This window comes from Lynx rufus, unplaced genomic scaffold (assembly GCF_022079265.1).
Source record: "Lynx rufus isolate CCGP_SWC_20201006 ecotype Redwood Valley unplaced genomic scaffold, mLynRuf1.p SCAF_6, whole genome shotgun sequence".
NCBI lineage: Eukaryota > Metazoa > Chordata > Mammalia > Carnivora > Felidae > Lynx > Lynx rufus.
Window position 1 is genome coordinate 66632383 of NW_025814878.1, and position 25675 is coordinate 66658057.

Genomic DNA, 25675 nt, shown 5'->3' on the forward strand with positions numbered 1-25675 from the left:
ACATCTTGTGTTTAGAGACTGTAATGGAAGTTATTTTTTTTTAATTTGCTTTATGGTCCAGCATATTGCCAGTTTTTATACAGTTTCTGTGTATGCATATTCTGTGATCCATGCATGTGATCCATGCAACTGTTGGATGGTGTCCTATATATTTTTGTTAGTGGTGTTGCTGAGTTCTTCTATATTATTGTTTTAATAGTTTTTTTTTATGTTTGTTTATTTTGAGAGTGAGATAGAGAGTGTGAGTGGGGGATGGGCAGAGAGAGAGGGAGAGAGAATCCAGTGCAGGCTCCACATTGCAGGGCTCAATCCCATGAACCATGAGGTCATGACTTGAGCTGAAATCAAGAGTTGGACCCTCAACAGACTGAGCCACCCAGGTGCCTTGAGTTATTCTATATTCTTACTGCTTTTGTGCTCTGTTTTTTTCCCATCATTTACTGAGAGAGGAAAGTTTAAATTCTGACTGTGATTGTGGATTTCTTTAATTTCATCATGTACACTGTTAATTGTTTTACATATTTTGTAGCTAGGTTATTAAATGCATATAAATTTCTTGACAAATTGAACTGTTATTATTCTGAGGTATCTTGCTTTACCTCAGTAATATTTTTTACCTTGACTTTTTTCTGGCAATAAAATAGTTACAAATATATTTATTCTCTGAATACTGGTAGGTCAACATTTCTTCTTATATCCTTTTGCAAAATGATGCAGCTTTCTGTTGTTTGCTTCAGTATTTATCCTTCCCCAGTCTTATTTATTATTTCTTTTATTTATTTTACTTAATGTATATTTCACTTAGTCAAACATCATTTTTAGGTAACTTATTTCTGTTGACATGCAGATTCTTTTTTTTTTTTTTTAAATGTTTATTTATTTTGGGAGAGAGAGAGCATGCATGTGCAAGTGGAGGACGGGCAGAGAGAGGGAGAGAGAGAGAGAGAATCCGAAGCAGGCTTCACACTGTCAGCACAGAGCCTGATACAGGGCTCAATTCCATAACCCTTCTCATCTTTCTTTCCAGGACAGGTATTTGTTAATATTTGTATTTGGGAAGTTGAAGCAAAATGAACATGAGCCAAAATTAAGAGTTAGCCCACTACACTGACTGAGCCACCCCGGCGACCCAGATTCTTTATATAAACGTGGTACTGGTGGAATGGTGGTGGTTGGTTTTTTTGTTTTGTTTTATTTTGTTTTTGTTTTTGTTTTTGTTTTTTTAAACAAAAGTCTAGAGCATTTGTTAAGCCTGTACTAAGGTTTAGAAAATAAACCAGAATAGAAAAGTGTAGGCTATGAAAAGTCTCTAAAGATAATAATAAACTTACTCATTGGCTCATCCAAGTTTTTTTTGGGCCTAACAGCATATGCTACTTTTATTTACATCCTACGAGGAGTCTTAGAGAATAATTGAGGTCTTCTCAGTAATATGCATTTTCTCAAATGCAAAAGGCCACTATTGATACCATATTAAGTGCATTTGCATTCTCTATTTTCCTACTAGTAGATACATTGGAGGCTGTTTCTGTAAGATGTAGGATATATAAATCAGTGTTAAAGATACTGTAAATTTTTTCAGGATATTTTGTTGCAGATGAAAAATATATCAGGGGGTATTGTAATTAGGGCTTGTAGACAGAACTGCTAATTTTGAGTTACTTAGCTTACATATTTTAAAATGATTCCTTTTTTAACTTTTAATTTGAAGCAATTATAGACTCAGTTTCCTTTTAAAGCAGGTTTTTTTTGTTTGTTTTGTTTTGTTTTTTTTACATCTGATATAGATATAGCATTAGGTTATGGTGAATTAGGTTCTTTTAAATAATGTTCATTCTGTTACCTGACAAGTTTTATTTTTCCTTTATGTGAGAAACTTTTCTGGAAGTAACTTCTCATCTTTCTTTCCAGGACAAGTATTTGTTAATATTTGTATTTGGGAAGTTGAAGCAAAATGAACATTAGTCTTGCCTAGGTTTACTCTTTCAAAAACTCTAATGGGTACATCTCATTCCTCCAGCCCCTCACTTCCCCTGTCTTATTGCTACTTTCCAAAAACATCCCCTTTGATAGCCACACTATAGAAATATTCAGTTACAAGCAAATATTTTAGGAGTTGTTAGCATTTGTATAAGGGTTATGTTGATGTTCATATAACTTAAGGGCAAAGCAATTTTCTGGTACTGAAAGAGTCAGAGTTTCTATTTTAACATATAAATGTGAATGCACATGTGAGTGCTGAATTAATGCCTTACTCTGGGGATTTAAAATGTGTGATTGCTGTATTATACACAAGTACTCTATCACCAAAAAATGGTGCCTATTATTTGACAATAATTATGTATACAATTGGGCAAAATAATTTTCTGAGAGGTAAAATGGTTAAAGAAATACCCCATCTTAAAATGTCTCAAAGTGTTCATTGTTTTGCACATAGCAAGCCTTTAGATTATGGTACATATTAAAACCCACTCATCTGGTGGTGGTAATATAATCTGTGGTAAGTAATAATAGGTACATGAATGAAAAAAGAACAGTATTTAAAAAGTGAAATATATATATATATGCTACATAATTGGTACTTTAGACAAATCTCCTGTTTAAGGAAAGGTAGCTAGCTGTTAGATAGGCAATTTGGAGGAAGGGAGACACCCTAAATGGTATATTGGCAAGCTTCCTGAAATGCATATACATAGTAATTAGATGCATATTGATTTTTAAATGTCAGCCAGCTTTTACTCTCTTCTTTCTCTAGCATCTATTTGTATGAACAGTGACTATTCTTACTTCTGAAGGGGGTTTATTAAGGTTTTTGTGAACATTTGTTATATAGGAAATAAATTACCACTGCTATATATAACTAACATTAAATTTGTGATACTGGCAGTGATTTGTGAGGAATTTAATTCCTTATATGTTAATTGATGGCAGAGACATTTCTGATGCTTTCTACTTGTATTCAGTGAACAAATCCCTTTAGTCGTGTTTATGACCTTCAACAACCTGCTAAAATGAATTACTACAAGTATCACTTATATTCTAAACTTAAGTAGCTTTTTGCTAACTTGGTTTAATCAGGATTGTGTTCATCATCTAGTAACATTCTTTTAGTAACCTTTAATGCTTTCTGGGCCTTTAAAGAATGTCAAGGAGCAGAGGATATTCCTGGGAGATTAAATATCTACCTTATTTCATGAAGTCTAAGGTACTTTGAGAGTATCCTTTTTTAGCCTTCCTAGACTGAGTCAATGGAAGGTAACTGCAAAACCATCTCACAGCTGTCGCCTGGTGACAATGATTATAAGACACCACAGAATATCAGAGGCATCCAATGTTCAGAGAAATTAAAATATGAAGAAATCCATATCTTGGAATTAAGTAGGATTTTTGAAGTCACTAATGATAAATTTAAAAGGATGGTTATGATAGGGGCGCCTGGGTGGCTCAGCTGGCTGTTTCCAACTCTTGATTTAAGCTCAGGTCATGATCCCAGGATTGTGGGATTGAGCCCCATGTCGGGCTCTGCACTGAGCGTGGAGCCTGCTTAAGACTCTCTCTCTCTCTCTCTCTCTCTCTCTCTCTCTCTCTCTTTCTCTCTTTCTCTCTCTCTCCCCCCTCCCCCCTCCCCCCTCCCCCTCTCTCTGTCTCCCTTTGCCCCTCTCCTTGGTTCACTCTCTTTAAAATTAAAAAAGAAAAAAAAAAAGAGTGGTTATCATAATCTTGTGTTCTGGTTTTTTATGATTAGACCAATATAGTACACTGAGAATTTTCCATTTGATAATTTGGAGTTTGCAGTCTTTTGTTCACTTTAGAATACTACTCAGTGTTTCATTCTCAGATTCATGCAGTAGAATATACAGTCATCCTTGAGATAATTGTTTTGCCTGCTGCCATAAAAGGCTATTAACTTTAATTACCTAGACTCTGAGGAGATGTATTTTGGCCTAGTTGCTTTGAGCAAGGAGTACGGGCGAGTTTTTTTTTTTCATATTCTTTATGTATAGTAACGTTAAAACTGGAATTGTGTCCATTTACTCACAGTGTTCATTGAGAAAAGATATGATAAAAGAAAAAGGAGATACTCACAAGAATGTTTAATTATACTCTTCTCATACCCTGTGCCACTGCACACTCCCCAAACACAGTTCTAATGATTGTGGTTCTTCATTCACAATGTTTAATACAGTCAGGAATGATGGGTCTCTTTGAAGTAGAAATAGGAAGGAAAGGATGATGAAGGGAAGGTAACCTTTAGTTATTTATTTTTTTACTCTCTATATGGTTTGCTTTTTATTTTCATATGCATTTATTTTTTTATAAGAACTTTTTATAAGAATATTTACATCTTATAAAAATATGACTCCATACTGCTTATAGAGAAATGACATTTGACATTCTTGGTCTATTCCAAACATCATTTGACTTTTCATCTTCAACTAAATTATCCCTCATTGTAGCCATACTTGTCCACTTTTTGTCTCACATCTTCTGCATTTTCAGGGCTTTGTTTAAATTTATCCCTTTGCCCTATCTACCCTTTAAGACTAAACTAAATCCCAACTATTTGAACTTTTCCAGCTCCCTCCATAGGAAGTACTTCTTACATCACTACTTTGCAGTGGCAAATACATCTATGTAGCACTTATCAGAGACCACCTTTTGGAAGGGTTATTTATTTATGTGTCCAGTTTTCCTGTTAGATTTTGGGACCGAATTATTTAGGTTTGTATTATCTCCTATAGTACATGGTATAGATAGTGTTTCTTGAATTGAATTCTTCTAGAATTTTAACTACATACTTTACTTATTTTCACTTTTTTCCAGAGACATCGTAATTTTCAAGAATTAATAAATGTCATACTGTTCTACTTCTGAAGCTTCCATTCTCAGCCTTTACCACTATTTTCTGAAATACAAGAATTATTGTTGAATCGTTATATTGTATACCTGAAACTAATGTAACATTGTATGTTAATTATACTTGGATAAACAAACAAAAATAAAGTACCCTCCTGTGATAATCTGTTTCCAAATTAGTTAAAAAAAAAAAAAGAATTATTCCTTTGCTAGTTACTATCCCATAGTGCAAAAGACCAGAATAATTGTAAAGATATTAAGTTTTCATGTTACTTATCTGTTATACAAATTTTGTTGGTTATACAAGCTTCTTATATAGGGAAGAGTATTTTCAAAATAATGTGGGTTTTTTGTTTTTGTTTTTGTTTTTTTGTAGGTTACTTCCTCAGAACGTTGGCCTGCTCTATGTTGGAGGTTATGAAAGACCCTTTGCCCAAATCAAGGTATGATTGTTCGTTTTCCAGTATACTTTTCTTAGGTGTAGTTCACTTGTCCAGAACCCACCAGGCACCTGCCAATAACTATCAACATACTAAAATTATGAATGTGAATTACTGTTTTTGCATATTTCTGCTGAAGAAGTAATTCAGTTTTTCAAAGAATTGATTATTTTAATATTCTTGCCCATGGTAGAGTTAAATTTGGCCAAAGCAGTACTTAAAGTGTGTAATTTGATAAATTTTGAACTTCTTAACACTTGTGAAACCATCGCTGTAGTCAACATAAGGAACATATCCATCACCCCTAAAAGTTTCCTTGTGCCTCTTTGAAATTCCTCACTCCTGCCCTTCTTTTTTCCCTTCCAGTCTCCAGGCAACGACTGATCTGATTTGTGTCATCATAGACTAATTTGCATTTTCTAGAATTTTATATAAATGGAATTATACAGTATTTCTCCTGTCCCTCTCTCCTCCTTTTCCTCTCTCAGCCTCTTTGACGCAGCATAATTATTTTGAGATTTATCCATGTTGTTGCACTTACAAATAGCTCATTCTTTTTATTGTTACAGTAGTATTCCATTGTATGGTAATAGCACAGTTTCTTTATCCTTTCACCTGTGGATGGACATTTGGTTGTTTCTACTTTTTGGCTGCTCTGAGCATTTGTATACAAGTCTCTGTGTGGATATATACTTTTCATTTCTCTTGGGTAAATACCTAAGATGAGAATGGCTGGATTAAATGGCAGTTGTATATTTAATATTTAAGAAATAACCCAAGTGTTTTCCCACCAGTAGGGTGTGAGATTTCCTTGCAATGGCCGTTTTAGTCATTCTTATGGTTACAGGGTGGTATTTCACTACAGTTTTATTTTACATTTCTGTCATGGCTACTAATGTTGAGCATCTTCCCATGTGCTTGTTTGTCATCTGTACATCTCTAGTGAAGTGCATGTTCAAATCTTGCCATTTTTTAAATTGGGTTATTTTTCTCTTTTTTTACTGTTGAGTTATGAGCATTCTTATATCTTCTGGATATAAGTCCTTTATCAGATTTAAGATTTGCAGCTTTTCCCCCAGCTATGGCTTGTCTTTTCATTCTCTTAAACAGGCTTCTCAAAGAGCAGAGTTCTTAATGTTAATGTTTATAAGTTTTTCCCCATGGCTCATGCTTTTGGTACTGATCTAAGAAATGTTTGCCTAACCAAAGTTACAAAGATTTTTCTCCTTTGTATTCTGGAATCATTACGGTTTTAGATTTTACATTTAGATGTAATATCTATTTGCGTTAATTTTAATATAAGACTCAAAGTTCAAGGTATAGAGGAATGTCGAACCCCCCATCTTTTTGGCACGTGGATATCCAGTTATTCCAAAACCATTTTTTAAAAAACTATTCTTGCCACCACTGAATTGTTTTTGCATCTTTGTTGAAAATCAATTGACTATGTGTGTGCGAATCTATTTCTGGACTCTATTCTGTTCCATTGATTTTCGTGTCTACCCCACCGCCAGTACCACACTATCTTGATTATTGTGTCTCTATAATAAGTCATGGAGACAGGTAGGGTAAATCCTCCAACCTTGTTCTTTTCCAAAGTTGTTTGACTAATTAGGTTCCTTTAATTTCCATACAAATTTTAAAATGCCAAATTCTCTAAAAATGCCCACTAGAATTTTAACTTGTATCATGTTAAATCTATAGATCAATTTGATGTGAAATGATATGTTAACAATACTGAATCTTTTAATTCGTGAAGACCACATATTTCTCCATTTATTTAAATCTTTAATATTCCTCAACAGTATTTTGTTTTATTAAATTGAACTTTTTCATTTTTCATAGATTTATCCACAAATATTTTATATTTGTGGTGTTATAAAAGTGTTTTTTTTAACATTTTTATAAAGAATTTTTTGCAGAATTTTTGTTTACAATTAATGCAGGAAAAAAGGGGTGTTGTTTTTAGTTGAAATATTATTAACATACAGTCGTATGTTCATTTCAGGTGTACAATATAATTATTCACCTGTGGTGTACATTACTCAATGCTTATCACAATAAGTGTACTCTTAGTCCCTTTTATCTATTTCACTCCTTCCATCCCCATTCCCCCACCTCGCCTCTGGCAACCACCAGTTTGTTCTCTGTATTTAAGAGTCTGGGTTTTTGTTTCTTTTTTTTTCTTTGTTTATTCATTTGTTTCTTAAATTCCACATAAGAATAAAATCATTTGGTATTTGTCTTTCTGTGACTTACTTCACTTAGCAAAATATCTTCTAGGTCTATCCATGTTGTTGCAGATGGCAGTGGCAAAATCTCATTCATTTTATGGCTGAGTAATATTCCAGTGTGTGTGTGTGTGTGTGTGTGTGTGTGTGTGTGTGTGTGGTATATGTGTGTATACACCACATTTTCTTTATCCATTCATTTGTTGATAGGCACTTGGTTGCTTTCATAATGCTGTGATAAACATAGGGATGTATATATCTTTTCGAATTAGTGTTTTTATTTTCTTTGGGTAAATACCCAGTAGTAAAATTACTGGATCATATGGTAATTCTGCTTTTAAATTTTTGAGGAACTTCCACAGTTTTCCATAGTGACTGTATCAGTTTGCATTTTTGCCAACAGTGAAAGGTTGCCTTTTTGTTTTGTTGATGGTTTCCTTAGTGTGCAAAAGCTTGTTATTTTGCTGTAATCCCTCTCAAAATACCAACAGAATTTTTTATAGAACTAGAAAAAATATTACTAAAATTTGTATGGAATCACAAAAGACCCCAAATAGCCAAAGCAATCTAGAGAAATTTAACAAAGCTGGAAGTATCACAATCCCAGATTTTAAGATATACTACAAAGCTGTAGTAATCAAAACAGGATACTACTGGTACAAAAGTAGACACAGATCAGTGGAACAGAATAGAGAGCCTGGAAATAAACCCATGCTTATATGATCAATTTAATACAGAAGAGACAAGAATATACAACGGGAAAAGACAAGTCTCTTCAACAGATGTGTTGGGAAAACTGGACAACTACATGTGGAATAATGAAACTGAACCACTTTCTTCCACCCGACACACAAAAAAAACTCAAAATGGATTAAAGACCTAAATGTGAGGCCTGAAACCATAAAACTCCTGGAAGAAAATAGAGGCAGTAATTGCTTTGACATTGACCATAGAGATATTTTTTATTTCAATTTCTGATTGTTCATTGCTAGTATATAAAAAGATTCTTATGTGTTTACTTTAAATCCTGCAGTTTTACTATACTCAATTATTCTAGTCCTTTTTTGCATATTCATAGGATTTTCTACATAAATGATTTTGCCATCTACTATAAAAGACGGTTTTCCTTCTTTCTTTCGGATCTGGATGCTTTTTACTGCTTTTTCTTGCCTTACTACATTGACTAAAGCCTACACACAGAGTTGAATAGAAATGGTGAGAACAGACCTCCATGCCTTATTTATGATCTTTGAGGGAAAGTGTTCAATCTTTCATCAAACATTGTTTTTATAGTAATATTACTTAAGGGTTGAATCCTAGATTCCATCTAGGCTTTCGTATAAGAAGTGGAATAATGTTATGAACTTTAAAGTAGTAATATAAAGGACAGTTTGAGATCATCCTTTCTTGTTATTATAACTTTTTGTTAATATTTTCTTATAGGCCTATAAAATTTGTTTTATGTTTTTTGTTTAGTTTTCTGATTTTTCCTCACATTTGGTCTTGGCTCCACGAGTTGTTTCTTGTTCCAGTTGAGGGGTATGAGTTCAAATTCCTTTCTACCTGTGTAAATAACATATATTTTTATGCTTTGAAAAACAAGGATTTTTGAGAAAAGACTGAGCCTGAATAGAGGACATAAAAAATATTTAATGTTGAGGTTTAGTAACATTATTGGACTTTCTTAATGAAAAATCTTATTTTGGTTACCATAGCATCAGCACCTCTTTAAATACCTCTACTCATTTAATTTAAATAAAAACACTCTCAAAAGTTCATCATCAGGATCTTAACTTGTGGACCCTTTTGAACTTTTATTCTTTCTTAAGTAATGACAAGCATTCAGGTACATTTGTTTTCTATTTTTAATGTCCCTGGAACATGAGTTGGCAAGAGTTTCTTCATAAACCTCTCTCACTATCCTGTTCACCGAATTCAATAGTATTGCCAGGAATCCTAATAAGTTTCTGCAGGAACATTTTGAAAGCCTAATTTTTTTCTGTCCATTGGTTTGGAAAATCCTGTTTTTCCTTATTAGAACTGAAATAACTAAAAAGTGAGAGGCTTGTATTATATATTTAGGGAGGGGTAGAATTTGTGTGTGTGTTACATGTTTCAAAAACATAGTTTAATATATGTATGAGGTTAATTCCTCCGTCACTCACCTGATTTATTAACATAACATTTTCTTTATCCAGGCCTTTCCTAACAAGCTCAGTGACAGAGGTCAATCCTTTGTCAACCCTTTATGCCTAGATAACCAACTCAAAAGAAAAGGGCCCATTATTGTAGGGCACCTTTTCCCTTTGATGTTGCTGTCAGAAAGGTTTCTCTCATAAACCGTGAAAGGATTTCTTATCTTTATTAATTATTCAAGTTCCTTCATAATTCTTATGGTGTCTTTAAAAATGCTATGTAGATCCTTACCTAATTAGAATATTTATAAGTTAACTGGAAAACAATAAAAAAAATCATAGTTTAAATGACTGAGATTAGACTAGAAATTTAAGGTTCATTTCCTCCCTTACCTTGCACCTGATTCTTTGGACATGAAATACCAATACTTGTTAGATTCATTTCTCTCTCATTAAATAAACTAAGTGTAATGATACAGTGTTGTGTGGCATAGATATCAGATAAACCTTTAATAAATGGAAACTGGTTTGCTTTCCTTAAGAGCAGATTAGTTGAATTTTTTTGGTAAATAAGCTAGGAAACTGTTCACTTGAATATTTAGGAAAAATAATTATTCACTAACATCACAGATCTAAGTTTTGAGTGGCTTGGTGTTAGAGGCTCTTTTTATTAGATACGTTTTACAGTTGTGTTTCTAAAAAGCAGCTCCATTTTATAAAGATGAAAGAGAGAAAAATAAAAACACAAAAAGGATAATAGATATTTGGACCAATGTTAAATGAGTTCAGAAATTGCTGTAGCATGACAAGAGATACCTGCACTATTAATGTATAACATAAGTCATTACAACCATTCTCACACACATACACACCCTTCCATTATTACCCATCTTTTAGTTCTAGTTTCTTAGCCAAGTCTTAGATAAAGACACAAATATATACAAACATGTGACTTCATTATAGTCTTAGACTAATACATCTTCATACTAGTTTCAGGTTTTACTGTTTTTAGGGGAAGTTTTTCCAACTTAACCTTTATTTCTTAACAACTTCCATAAGTCATCGGGAACATTCTTTTCTCAAACAATCTCAGTCCTTGTGTAGATAAGTTTCACCCAAAGCAGTGACTCTCTTTTCAGATCATTAATCCCTTTCAGAATCCTATGAAAGCTGTGGACCCTCTCTCTAGAAAAATGTACATACACGCACTTCTATTTATAAGTTCAGAGAGTTCATGGACTCTATTGAAGGTTATTTAGGGACCTCAAATTAAGAACCCTAAAAAGTGAATAAAATATGTTTTCCCAGATTTATCAATTAACCAAAAAGGTATTGAAAGCATATACATTTAAATTTTTAGGGGAAGTTTGTCATCTTGATTTTAAACATGCATGATTGTCTTTTGTTTTATCCTAAAATATAATAAACTAAATAAAACACTGATCATTTGATGAGGTGTCATTCAGAGTCAGGAACTGCCTCACATACTCACCGCTATTGTTTTGTGCTATAAATGAAGCAGATTTCACCCTCATCCAAGACTAACTTCTTTTAACTTTATTGAGATTAATGTTCTAAATGTACTAGGTTATACATGACTTAATTTTTCTTAAGAGATACAGTTCATTATACCTTTATATGCAGTCTTTGAAATTAAGAAGGGGAGTTTTGATTAAAGCAAAATTTTGCTTAATTTCTATTTGTATCCTTTCAGGCTGTCAGAAGTTTTTCAGAAATCCCTTATTTGGGGGATGGTATTTCCATATATCTTTATGTAATACCTTTGTCTTAATTGTGTGTATATAAATTGTTATTCGTAGCTTATTTTTATAGACATGTTCAAGTTTAAGTAATAGTTTACAATTTATCCTTATTATTCTGTTTTGTTTTCTAGAGAGTCTCACAGTCTAGTAAAAATCTTAATGCTATTCCTGTAGGTTTCTAGTCCTGGAGGCTCTACTTAGCAGCCAGAATCCATAAAACCAAGAAGAATTGAAGCCTGTCAACATCACTTTTAATCAACTCAGGGGTTGTTCTGGAAAGACTCAAGGCCACAGGGCTGTCCCTCCCTGCAGGGGTTGGTATTCGTTGCCTCTTCCAGCTCTGACAGCCTAAGAAGTGGGAGAGGCTGTGAGGCTCAGTCAGACAGTTTCCACTTTGACACTGCAGAATGGCTCAAAAATGTCCTCTGTATTTTAACTATGAATTCCACACAACAACCATATGTGAAAAGTAAGGAATATAACCATTATTCTGAGGCAGTTATTTTATAGTCAGTACAGCTAAGTTCTTGCCTTAGATCCTGCTTCCATCCTTCCCGAGGAACGGGGTGCCATTCGTCACAGTCTCCTACTCCAAGCTTTTGGAGCTTGAATTTTAAAAAATATCTTTATAGCCAAGGAAATACAGTATTGGTGTTTGCATTCATATGCATATGCAACAGATGCAAATAAATGGTGATCTCTTCATTTTTGAAAGCATATTTGGAAATTCATACCATCCCTCAGACTTTTTTCTCTTAAAAAAAAAGTAGAATATTTTTTTCTTTAAGGTATATTGAGTTCGGATTGTCGTTTGTTACTTAAAAATATTTTTGAGATTGCTAGTGACTTGGCAGTTTTAATTTCTTGGGTTGGTTAAATTTATAAAGGTCAAGTGGGGACTCTGAATTATTAAAAGACTGAAAAACACTAAGAAAACTAATTTGATGATCTTTTAGAAAATATTTGAGTTTAGGAAAAAATATATATATTAGATCAGCACTTTTTACTAAAAGAAAATATTTAGCATCCATATTTTAGATTTCTAAAATGTCTGAAGTATTACATCAGGTAAAGATGTAGTCCTTAAAACTGAGTATTCTAGTTTAGTAGCTTCCAAATTTTTGACTATGACCTGTAGGAAGGTAAGAAATGTATTCCTATTGAGATTCTGTTCTACACATACATATATTTATATACACACAATGTAGACTGGAATTTCAAAGTAAGTGTGATGCAATAGTTACTTCCCATTCTCTTCTGTTTATTTTTCTATTGTTTTTTTAAAAGTGTTTATTTATTTTAAGAGAGAGAGAGCATCTGCGCATGTGCAGTTGCATGTGTGAGGGTGGGGCACTCTGGCAGGGAAGGGGCAGAGAGAGAGAATCCCAAGCAGGCTCTGCACTCTGTGGGGCTCGATCCCACGAATCTTGAGATGACCTGAGCCGAAATCAAGAGTTGGATGCCCAACCAACTGAGCCACTCAGGAACCCCTGATTTGGTTTTTAAATGCTGGTCTTAACCCATTAAATTGACTTCTCTCTTGGAATATGGGTCACGACTCAGTTTGGCAAACTGGCAAACACTGCTGCAGGGTAGGACTTGTCCAGCTCATGCTGCCTTAAGATTCTGGCAGCAGACTGCCATCCTTCTGCAGTGCAGATGATCATGAGGAAGCTTACCTGCCCCTGAGTTGATGACAGCCCTCTGAGTGGCTTTGGAGGGAGAAGAAAATGATAAGATGTCATAGTTGTTGGGAGGAGGGAGGAGGAAAGTAGAGAAAAAGGTAAATGAGAAATGAATTAAGATGTTTCATACAGCCAAGTAAAGCTATTTTCTGTTTTAAAAAAATTCATTCTCAAGAACAGAAGGGAGCCTTCCACGCCTACTCTGTCTTCCAAGTAATTTCATGTATTTTGAGGATAGAGAAAGAAATAAAGGTAACATCTCCCCTAGGAGAAGAAATTGGAAAGAAATGGAGATAGGTGAGAAATTGAGAGAAAGCAATGGAATCAGATCTGGATTTGTGCAACATATTCATTGAATAATGGCTAAATTTTCTTAATACCGTAAGAAGAGGCACATTTTCAGTGTCTCATATGTAGTAATAAGGGAAGACATGGTTATCCCTTTGTTGAAAACAGATTCAAAGTGTGAGAGAAGCTTTAAAAAAAAAAAAACAAACCCCCATGGAAGCTAGAAGTCTTCCTACCTGTATGCAATAGCTCTTAAGTCTCTGACAACTTTTTCTCCTGCATACTTGCTCACAAAGTGCTTCAGGGTTACTGCAGGGCTGTCAGGTGAGCCCATGTTGTAACTTTCTGGATGTTAAAATCATGCATTGTCTACTAACAAGTCACACAGTAACTGCAGACTAGGCTTCTAACAGGTATTCATAGTAGTAGTTATCCTGCCATATTTACCGCAGTGGTTTTGGCAGCATTATTGCCAAAATTTAGTAACACGTAAGGCCTGTCTATAGTCACACATTTCAGTTTTAGTGTTCTTATCTTCCTGTCCTTAGAATACTTGTCTACAAGACGATAAGCCCTGTCGACACTGGTCTTGTACAATTCTAGATCCTCAGCATTTGGTATAGTGCCTGAGACATAAAAGCACATAAAATAGATACTTGTTACCATTATTATTGAGGATGCTTAGAAAACCGAGTGTTATTGTTGTTTATAGAGGTCTGATATAAAATTTTATTAGTTTTGGGTGTCATGACACAATCATTCGATATTTGTGTACATTGAGAAATGATCATCACCAAAGCCTAATTAACCCCCATCACTGTACATAGTTGTACAAATTGTTTTTTCTTATCATGAGAACTTTTAAGATTTGTTCTCTTAGCAACGTTCAGATATGCAGTGCAGTATTACTAAGTATAGTCACCATTCTATGCATTAAATCCCAGTGACTTATTCATTTTATAACTGTAAGTTTGCACCTTTGACCCCCTTTACCTATTTCATCCACTCCCCTCCACCTCTGGCAACTACCAGTCTGCTCTCTGTATCTAAGAGTTTGGTTTGGTTTGGTTTGGTTTTTGTTCTTTGATGTTTTTTTTAACTATTAAGTATTTGCCATGAAATCATAAAGTATTTAGAACTCTGGCTCTAACATACATATTTATATTTAGTGCCTTAGAACTTTATTTTTCTAATATATAGTACATCTTGAGTTGGGATATCTTTGAGGCAATATAAATTAATTTTATTTTCTAATTTAAGATTGTGGTTGTAAATTATTAACATCAGTAGCTTTATTTGAAATGTAGATTTTATGAATACATTATTCTGAGAACATTTTAAATATAGTTCTCAAATTATTTTCCAATTAAGAAAGTTAGCATTTTTCTTAGCTGGAAATTCCAGTGACTTTCATTCTCTCTTGAGCCAGACACTTTATAGACAAATGTTAGAAATTATTTTAGCTTAGTTATATCAAGCTTAGTTCTTCTTAAATGTGGTTTGGAGAGAAAAAGAATAAGCAGTTCTTTTTTGTAATTTTGAAATGTTCTCAGAGAAGTGAATGATACTATATCATGCATGTTTAGGTATTTATAATGCAGTGGCTCTCCTATTATGGTGAAAGGAAATAACATGGTACTTCTCATCCCCTTGTGTTTTTCCCACCAATATTTTACTTCTAAAACGAAGTAGTTCTCTGACTGGAATTTCAAAGGCACTGATAACCATTTCAGTACAAAAAGTTACACCTAAAGTGACTATGGCTGAAGTCATATTTCAGACAAATAATTCCAGTTTCTGATCTAGATTTCTATGAGACCTCTAGAAATTATATATTTTACTTTATTCCCACAAAACAGAAAAATAATTTCTCTAGGACTCCGTTATGAATACTCACACATCTTCTTGCCTAATAAAGTTTCAAAAAACAACCTCCCCTCCTCAGTTGCCAAGAATACAGAAAAGACCCATTTCATGTGTCTGTGACCATGAATCAGGCAGTTGGGAAAGCTCCAGATTGCTCTTGTCTTTTTTGGCTCTTCAACAACAGTAACAAACGCAGAAACTCTGAGACTAGATAATACAAATCAGTGAATGTTGCCAAAATTTTAATTGGCAGTACTAAAGTTGCTACTTTGAGCACCTTCAGAAGTTTGAAACTGCTGCATGAAGTGACACCCTGTCCTCAATAAATACTGTGGGACATGGATAGGAGGGATCTTTAATTTTCTAAAACAAAAATACAGAAGTATAGTCCAGTAAATCTAATACTCTTTTAAAATAGCTTTTTATAAATAGTTAAATATTCATTTTCTCCATATCCCCTAGTTTTATTATCTGTAGAATTATTTGTCCGAAAGTAAAAATGACAACTCTAGGGGCGCCTGGGTGGCGCAGTCGTTAAGCGTCCGACTTCAGCCAGGTCACGATCTCGCGGTCCGTGAGTTCGAGCCCCGCGTCGGGCTCTGGGGTGATGGCTCAGAGCCTGGAGCCTGTTTCCGATTCTGTGTCTCCCTCTCTCTCTGCCCCTCCCCCGTTCATGCTCTGTCTCTCTCTGTCCCAAAAATAAACGTTTAAAAATGACAACTCTATAGTTTTAGAAATTCACAAATTATGCTAAATGCAATGCAAGATAAGGTTTGGAGAAACTATTACAAATTTAAGTTTAACATTACAAATATAGGTCAGCATTGAGGTACCATTTGAATATTTACGGTTTTACTAAAACATTTTATTAATTAATATTAATATTAATATTTAAATTCTTCTCTATAGTGTCACCAGATCAGAGCATTTCTGATACCCAGGAAATAGTTTCACAGGTGATCATTCATCTGCTAAATAATATGTTGTTTCTGATATTAAAGTACTTTTAATTAAGATTTCTTCTAAGACTTAAATCTTATAACACTCAAAATATTATCAGTCAGCATACATTATATACACATTCTTTTAAAAATACCTACCTATTCAGGGGCGCCTGGGTGGCTCAGTCGGTTGAGCGACCGACCAGCTCAGGTCATGATGTCATGGTTCGTGAGTTCAAGCCCTGCGTCGGGCTCTGTACTGACAGCTCAGAGCCTGGAGCCTGCTTCTGATTCTGTGTCTCCCTCTCTCTGCCCCTTCCCCACTCATGCTCTGTCTCTCTGTCTCAGAAATAAACATTAAAAAAAATTTTTTTTAATAAATAAAAATACCTATTCAGAATCTATTTGGATAGACACCTGAAATTACATTTTGGGTTATTTACTGTCCAGAATCTGTTCTCAATATATTGCAATATTTTAATATCAGATTTTATTTTCTAAGTCTTAGTTAAGTAAAAGAAGTTATCTAGTGCAAAATTCATTTAATGTAAACTTTTTGTTTGCTTGTTTGTTTTGGGCAAAGGGGCTTAGACTTTAAGAAACAAAATAAGAGTATTTAAGTTTAATATATACCTAATGTATAATAATTTTTCTCATTTATCATCAAATATTGTAACCATATGATACCTCTTTGGGCATCTCATCTTTTTTCTTCTTTGTCAGTATTTGAAAACTTTCTATCATGAAAAAGGAAAAAATAGGATAATTAATTTCTTTAAAACTGAAAACACAGTTTTAGTACTGTTATCAAGCAAAAAAAATATTACAGACAACATTTGTTGAGCACTAATGCCAGGCACTGTTCTAATTAATTCTGAAACAGTATATAAAGTGCAGGTACTTTTAGCATTTCCAGTTTTACAGATTAGGAAGACGTAGAAGGCTGAGTAACAAATCCAAGATTATGTTGCCAACAGGTAGCAGTTATTGCCTTCTATGGAGTATTATTTAAGTGTCTAGTATTTAGTGTATACTGTATAGTTACTATTTATGTTGCATTATTATCATATACAATATTATTATAGTCCTTGAATTCCTTCTGAGTTTTGCTTGTACAATAGGCCAAATTATCCCTATAATTGATTAATACTAGTTAAGACGCTGGCTGGACTCTATGACTCTTCCAAAAGAAATATGGTTTCACCACGAGGATCAAGGTAGAGCATCATTGTGGTTTGTTTATGTAAAAAGATACTGGAGTATAAAGAACTCAAAGTTATAATCTTACCTTTGCTACTTATTTAGTTAGCGTTGAGTGTTTATGTTCATTGCTTGTTAACAGCAAGAGCTGAGTGTTCTTGTATTGGGAACACTTGTGAATCTGTGAGATATTAAAAGGCTTCTAATTATAGTATCTTCTGATATCTTTATGAAGTATTTTTCTTTCTGTTCCCAAAGCATCTAGTTTGAAGTTTATTTGTCATATATCCCTCCTCAGGTATTATTTTTAGAAGGGCCAACCCTACTTATTATTTTTCTTTTATATTAAATATTTCTTATTTTACCTTTAATACTTCTTAATGTTCAAGAGATCTGGGTGAAAGTCTTGTATGGTTATTAATTTGAAACAGTCTCTGGAAATATAATTTATTTCTTTAAGAAAGATACCAGGTGGTAGGAAATCAGGTATATAAACAAATCACCTGAGATTTTGAGTGCTCTGATTAGCTTAAGAAAAAGTTAATATCTCATTTACAAGATTTTTTTTTTTTTAACCAGGTGTGGCAGTTTTGCTAGATATAGTGATAAACAGTTTCTCATTTTCTGGCTCAAAGTTGAATTTGCTTTGTGAGCATAGCTGGAATTAAAACATTTTAATGTTTTTCAAGATCAGTGTATCTTGGAGGCATTTTGATGACTCAGGGCTGATTTTAGCTGCAAAAAGAATTATAGCAGAATTGCAAGGAGAAGGAACAGATGTTTTTTAAGTTTCAGGATGAGTAGGTTGGTTGCATAGCACAAGGGTAATTGGATGATGTAAAACGCAGTGACTGTGAGAATAAGCAAGGAGATACTCTCAGGGTGGTTTTGGTTTAGCAAAAGGATGAATGAAATAAGGGAATATGTACATGATGTGGGTCATTAGATGTCATGAAGCGGAGATTTCTGGAGTGGAATGGAACCACATGAGGAAAAGGTAAAAATTATATTGGTGAGTGAACTATTGGTGAACTATTCCACACTATTGGTGAGTGAACTAGTGGTGAACTATTCCACACTATTATAGCCTGTTAAAAGATATAGACCCCAAGCTCTTGTAGAAGTCATCCTTATCCATAAGAAGTAAAATCTTAAGTCTGATGTTGATTTTTAGACACTTTTACTGGCTGAATAATTTATTAAAGCAATAAAATCGTGAAAAATTATCACTTGGTAGAAAAAAGGTAAAGACAAGTCTATTCTTTGAATTCCACTCCTTGGTGGCGTCTCAAATGTCCTTAATGAGAACATAATCTTCCTTGAGGCTTCAATTCTGTTAGCCATGACAGTTAATGTCCACCTCTCCTGAGTGACTTGAGGTTGGTCTACCTCACTTTCCTCCTCAACACCTTACACTCCTTGATCATCTGTTTTAGGCATTTTGACACTCTCTAGCATAAAGTCAGTCTATTTGTGGCCTTCAGAGCCTTTCATAAGTTTACCCTGCATTTGTTTGCTTTTTTTTTTTTCATTTTTAATTGCCACCAACATGGCTTCCTACTGTCCACTGTAGCAAATGTAAGTTCCTCCCATTAGCCTTTCCCATCCCATTGTACCTTTATTCTCCCTAACTTCCACTCCTCTCTGATGTTTGCAGTTCCCTGTTCCCTTGACTATACATACTGTTTTCAAAACTTACCTGCTAGTCAAAAAGGAACATCAACTAAGTATATATATCTAAGGTATTTTGGTGGAGAAAAGGGATATAAAGATTAATAAGATATTTGATATGCCTGCAACTTATTTATAGTCTGGCTGCTGAGATGGAAGAAATCTCTTTGTTAAAATATCATGAACAATTCAGGATAGGATGTGATGTGTCAAATGCTTGGAATTAGCTATAAATGTCAAAAGTTGAGGAAAACTGTGGACTGAGGTAGCTGGGTTGGGATTTAGAAAGGAAATGCAAACTGTGTTGTCTTACCAATAAGGTGAATAGTAGAATGTGTGTGTGTTTGAGAGAGAGTGAGTGTTTGTCTTTGTCTTTTTCTGTTTACCCCCTGTAGGGATAGAAGGATGACAGGTGTTTCAGGAAAACAGAAAATGCAAAGTTGTGGAACTATAAAGACTTGCCTTGGATACAAGAGCAAAAGCTTATGTAAGGAAATATGGTTGAAGAGGTGATTTGGTATTAGAGAATATTTTTAACGTTTATTTATTTTTGAGACAGAGAGAGACAGAGCAGAGAGAGGGAGACACAGAATCTGAAACAGGCTCCGGGCTCTGAGCTGTCAGCACAGAGCCCAGCATGGGGCTCAAACTCATGGACTTGAGCTGAAGTCAGCCGCTTAACCGACTGAGCCACCCAGGTGCCCCTTAGAGAATATTTTTAAAAACCCAACCATACTAACAGCAAGACCGTACAGACCACTTTAAGGATTTCTAAGTTGGAACAAGGCAAGGGGACCCTAATACCTTTTTAGAGAAACATTAAAATTTTTAGGTGAGAACCAAACTCAGTGTAAAGAAATGACATTTCCCTGACAATTTATATAAGTATTCCAGATGGTTTCTTTAGGCCCCAGCTAAATAAACTAATAATAAAGGTCACTGGCATGGACAATAAGAAAAGGGTCCTGAATTCCTAAAGTCATAACTATCAGATAGTAAAATATTTTTATGTCTTTTTCATGTTATTTGAAGTGTTCGCTAAGAGAAAGATATGGAACTAATATAAAAATAGTTCAAATTAATGTTTCTATTAGTTGTTTCTGACATTATGTTGCTGCTCAAATTGAACTTTTACTTGTGACAAGAAAATGCATTAGAGAACGTTTCTTAATATGGCTAGTTATATCTTTGAATCTGACCGTTCACGTCATAAAAGAGCCTGCCTCTTCATAGTTGCTATTTCAGTTGTTTTCATCTCTTTTTTGTGTGTGTCTTGAGGAATTAAGACTAAGCCTAAGACTGTTAGATATATTTTTCAGAGGAGACTTGTATTCTGGAAAAAGACCATAGATTGATTGGTTCAGGTTTTTTCAATGCATATTTTTTATTGTGAAAAAGAAATCAGTTCAGTATACCCTTCCACCATGGAAGGTGGTAATTACCCTTTTTATTGTATTCACAGCTTGTTCAGAGAGTTATCTCTAAAATTGTGACTTAAAAACTTTTGTTAATGTTTATTTATTTGAGAGAGAGAGAGAGAGAGAACGAGATAGTGGGCGCAAGTTGGGGAGGGGCAAGAGAGAGACGGAGACACAGAATCTGAAGCAGGCTCCAGGCTCTGAGCTGTTATGAGCTCTGAGATCATGACCTGAGCCAAAGTTGGTCGCCAACTGACTGAGCCACCCAGGCGCCCCTAAAATTGTGACTTTTAAAACATAGCATCGAGAGTCTATTACTGAGTTAAAAATAAATAATAATTAGTATTGAATAAGACATAATTCTAAATTTCTACTTCCTATACTGTACTATTTTCATTAAACATTTTTTTCAGTATTTCTGTATGGTAATCTGAAAGCAGAAACCCATACTGTAGTGATATATACTACCCAGTAGTAGAAATTGCATATTTCTGGCTTGATATCTATTCTTCTCTTTGGAAATAATAATGTTTTGACATTATTTTCAAAGTTAGGGGTTTGTGTTAAGATCAATGATAATTTTAAATACCTAGCTCTGGCATTATGGAATTGTAACATATGATTTTAATTGTACTAGATGTGAATAGAAATAAGGTATTTTTATAAATTGCAAAATAAATCATTTTTACTGAGGACATATGTGCCCAGGACACATTATACTATTATAACAGTCTTAATAAAGTAGATATTTGTATTTCTAGATAAGAAAATTGAGACACAGAGAAGTTAAGTGTTGAATAACTTGCCCATGATCATGCAACCAGTAAATCATATAATTGGGACTGGAAACCAGGTTTCTCTGACTCCCTAAGCCCACTCACTTTCTTTGTTCTTGCAGTGCTGTTTTTGTGTAAATATTGCTGGTTTAAATTTTTCATTCAAGACTGTTGATCAAGTATTTCAAGGGAATTGGCCCATACAACACTTTGACAAAAAAACAAGCTCTACAGAAGTGCAAGGCAGTAGGGGCGCCTGGGTGGCTCAGTCGGTTAAGCGTCCGACTTCAGCTCAGGTCATGATCTCACGTCACGGTCTGTGGGTTGGAGCCCTGCGTTGGGCTCTGTGCTATCAGTTCAGAGCCTGAAGCCTGCTTCGGATTCTGAGTCTCCCTCTCTCTCTGCCCCTCCCCCACTCACACTCTGTCTCTATCAAAAAATGAATAAACGTTAAAAAAATTTTTTTTAAACTGCAAGGCAGTAAAGACTTCAGTTATCCAACATCATCATTATTTCGTGAAATATTTCCCATATAGCTTTTTAAAGCAAGCATTTAAGTTAATAACTTCTCCCTACCTTCTTAAAGTGTTCTATAATTTATATAACTTTTATTTCGAGTGTCATCTTAGGCTATTAGCTTGTACTTTAATAAAGTGATGGCCTCAGGAATTGTTAATGACTCTTAAGCCAGTTACTGCCTCAGAAAGTGGTTCAAGATTACTGTGCTTTTGTGGTTGGTGATTTGCTGTCAGCTGTCATTTCTCAGTCAGATTCTGACAGTTCTTTTCATACTGCTTCTATTTTTTTTTCCCCTGCCAGTAACTTAAGTGCCAAAATTTATAGGGAAAATCAGGTAACTGAATTTGTCAAATACAGTAACCTTAATTTGCAACTAATTATGTATATGAATAAGCTTTGACCAGTGAGCCTAAGGGATCTCTACATCCTCCTGGAAAAATATAGTACTTTCATTCATGGACATTGTGTTCCTGTCTTTTCTTTTTTTAATGAGGGGGGTGGGTGCTAATTGTTCTGTGTTTTCCTTAATGCAGTAGTCCTACACTGGTGGGGGGGGGGTTGTATATTTAAAGGGCCTACACACTTAACTGGTATTTCTTTTAATCACATGCATTGCTCTTGTGGTTCTAAATATTTGAATGTGATTCTCCTTACTTATTTGAATACAGCCAAGAAGACAAAAAGCATCAGCCGTTACGCTTGGAATCTTTTGTCTGCAGTGGGTTTTTTTCTTCAGTGAGCCTGCTGTCTTTACTCCAAGTCTCCCTTTCTTCACTGTGGCAGTAGCTGATGTCTCTGTCACTGCTACTCAAAACCATACCGAGTGATATAAAAGAGCTTTGAAGCTTAAAATACTTCTCCAACTTAACTTGCACATGTGTATCTTCAAGTTTCTCCAGCAAAGTGACTGAACCAGGTCTGCTTTCAGTTCTCTTGTCACTCAGTGCCTCACGGCTTTCCCTTTTGTCATAGCACTAGTGATGCAGTGTGCTTTATAATCCATACTCCTCTTTTAAGTCACATGCAGATTTAGATACTTTGCTTGTCTCTATAGCATAGAGCTCATCTCTGTGTCTGAGTCCTTATGATTTATAATCATGGTAGCAGTGAACTTCAACTTTACATGGGCATCTTAAAGAAAACACACAGGAGCTTTCACAGAAGCTGGGAGCTTTTCTACCCAACTAGAAATATGCTAATGTTAGATTCCAGACAATCTCATAAAAGCAATATATTATTAAAAAAAAATTTTTTTTAACGTTTATTTATTTTTGAGACAGAGAGAGACAGAGCATGAACAGGGGAGGGGCAGAGAGAGAGGGAGACACAGAATCTGAAACAGGCTCCAGGCTCTGAGCTGTCAGCACAGAGCCCGACGCGGGGCTCGAACTCAGGGACCGCGAGATCATGACCTGAGCCGAAGTCGGACGCTTAACCGACTGAGCCACCCAGGTGCCCCCCAAAAAAATTTTTTTTAATGTTTAGTTTTGAGAGAAAAAGAGAGAGAGAGAGAGAGAGAGAGAGCATGAGCAGGGGAGGGGCAGAGAGAGAGGGAGACACAGATCTGAAGCCGGCTGCAGGCTCTGAGCTGTCAGCACCGAGCCTGATGCGGGGCTCAAACCCACCGACCATGAGATCATGACCTGAGCCGAAGTCGGATGCTTAACTGACTGAGCTACCAACATGCTCCAAAAGCAATATATTATTAAGAGGAACCTCTTAAAAAACGGTTTTATCTTTTATAATTAGTAAGGATCCTTTCTGAATTTTTATTTAGGGGCCTTCCAACTTAAACATAGGATGTTGAGTTCTCTTGCATACATGAATAATACGTGTTCAGAAATCGTTCAGCCATAATGCCATAATTACACTATTTTTCCAACAGTATTTACTCACTTGGTGCCTCTATGTCACATTTTGGTAATTCTCATAATATTTCAAACTTTTCCATTACTGTTACATTTGTTATGGTGATCTGTGATCAGTGATCTTTGATGTTACTATTATAATTGTTTTGGGGCACCACAAACCATACCCTTACAATGGCTAATTTAATTGATAACTGTGTGTGTTCTGACTCCTCCAACTGGCCTGTTCTCTCTCCTTGAACCTCACTATTCCCTAAGACATGATACTGACCTCAGAGCTGGCAGTAATCCAACAGTGGCCTCCAAGTGTTCAAGTGAAAGAAGAGTCATACTCTCCTTTTAAATCAAAAGCTAGAAATGATGAAGCTTAGTGAGAAAGGTGTGTCAGCAGCCAATATAGGTCAAAAAGTAGGCCTCTTGTGCCAAACAGCCAAATTGTGATTGCAATGAAAAAATTCTTAGAGGAAATTTAAAGTACTATTCCAGTGAAAACACAAATGGTAAGAAAGTGAAACAGTCTTGTTGTCGATATGGAGAAGGTTTTAGTGGTCTAGGTAAAGGATCACAGTGGCCATAACATTCTCTTAAGCCAAAATCTAATCCAGAGCAAGGCCCTGCCTCTCCTCAATTCTACAAAGGCTGAGAGAGGTGAGGAAGCTGCAGAAGTAAAACTTGAAACTAGCAGAGGTTGGTTCATGAGGTTTAAGGAAAGAAGCCATCTCTATAACATCAGAGTGTAAGGTAAAGGAGTAAGTGCTGTTGTAGCACTGCAGTAAATTCTCTGGAAAATCTGGCTAAGGTAATCAATGAAGATTAGTTACTAAACAGATTTTTTAATGTAGATGAAACTACCTTATACTGGAAGATGCCATCTTAGGACTTCATTAGCTAGAGAGGAGAAGTCAATTCCTGGCTCTGAAGCTTACTCTCTTGTTTGGGGCTAATGAAACCAGTATCCTTAAGTTGAAGCCAATGCTCATTTACCATTCTGAAAAACCTAGGGCAATTAAGAATTATGCTAAAACTTCTCTTCCTGTGCTTTATAAATGGAGCAAAGCCTGGATGACAGCACATATGTTTACAGCAGGGTTTACTGAATATTTTAAGCCCACTGTTGAGACCTGCTCAGAAGAAAAGATTCCTTTCCAAATATTACTGCTCATTCATGAACAGATACTTTTCCAAAGAAGACATCCAGATGGCCAACTGACACATGAAAAGATGCTCAACGTCACTCATCAGCCGGAAAATAAAAATCAAAACTACAATGAGAGGTCACCTCATACCTGTCAGAATGGCTAATTTCAAAAACATAAGAAAAAAGGAGATGTTGGTGAGGATGTGGAGAAAAAGGAAACCTGGTGCACTGTTGGTAGGAATGCAGACTGGTGTGGCCACTGTGGAAAACAGCATGGAGATTCCGCAAAAAGTTAAAAATAGAACTACCCTATGATCCAGTAATCTCGCTACTGGGTGTTTACCCCCAAAATTCAAAAACACAAATTCAGAGGAATGCATGCATATTTATTGTATTTTTTTGTAGCATTAATGTAGCATTAGCAATAATGCTAAGAGAAATAAGTCAGGGAAAGACAAATACCATATGATCTCATTCATGTGGAATTTAAGAAACAAAACAAATGAGCAAACGGGGAGAGAGAGAGAGAGAGAGAGAGAGAGAGAGAGAGAGAAACCAAGAAATTGACTCTCAACTATAGAGAACAAACTGATGGTTACCAGAGGGGAGGTGGGTGGAAGGATGGGTAAAATTGGTGATTACTTATAATGAAAAAACGAATAATAAAATAATTTTTAAAACCCCACAAATATTACTGCTTATTGACAATGCATCCAGTCACCCAAGAGTGCTGATGCAGATGTATAATGTTTTCACGCCTGCTAGCGCAGCATCAGTTTTGTAGCCCATGAATCAAGGAATAATTTCAACTTTCGAGTCTATTATTTAAGAAATACGTTTTGATTCCTCTGATGGATCTGGGCAAAGTGAATTGAAAAC

The 25675-nt window shown here is 35.0% G+C and overlaps 1 protein-coding gene across 1 annotated transcript in view; it reads left to right on the plus strand.

Moving 5' to 3' along the window:
- The window catches only part of RNGTT (RNA guanylyltransferase and 5'-phosphatase), a 320167-nt gene that overhangs the window by 263274 nt on the left and 31218 nt on the right, over window positions 1–25675 (plus strand). The window contains exon 14 of the mRNA XM_047102241.1: window positions 5234–5300. Coding sequence (XP_046958197.1) covers window positions 5234–5300 — 67 coding nt within the window. The remainder of the gene's footprint in view (window positions 1–5233; window positions 5301–25675) is intronic.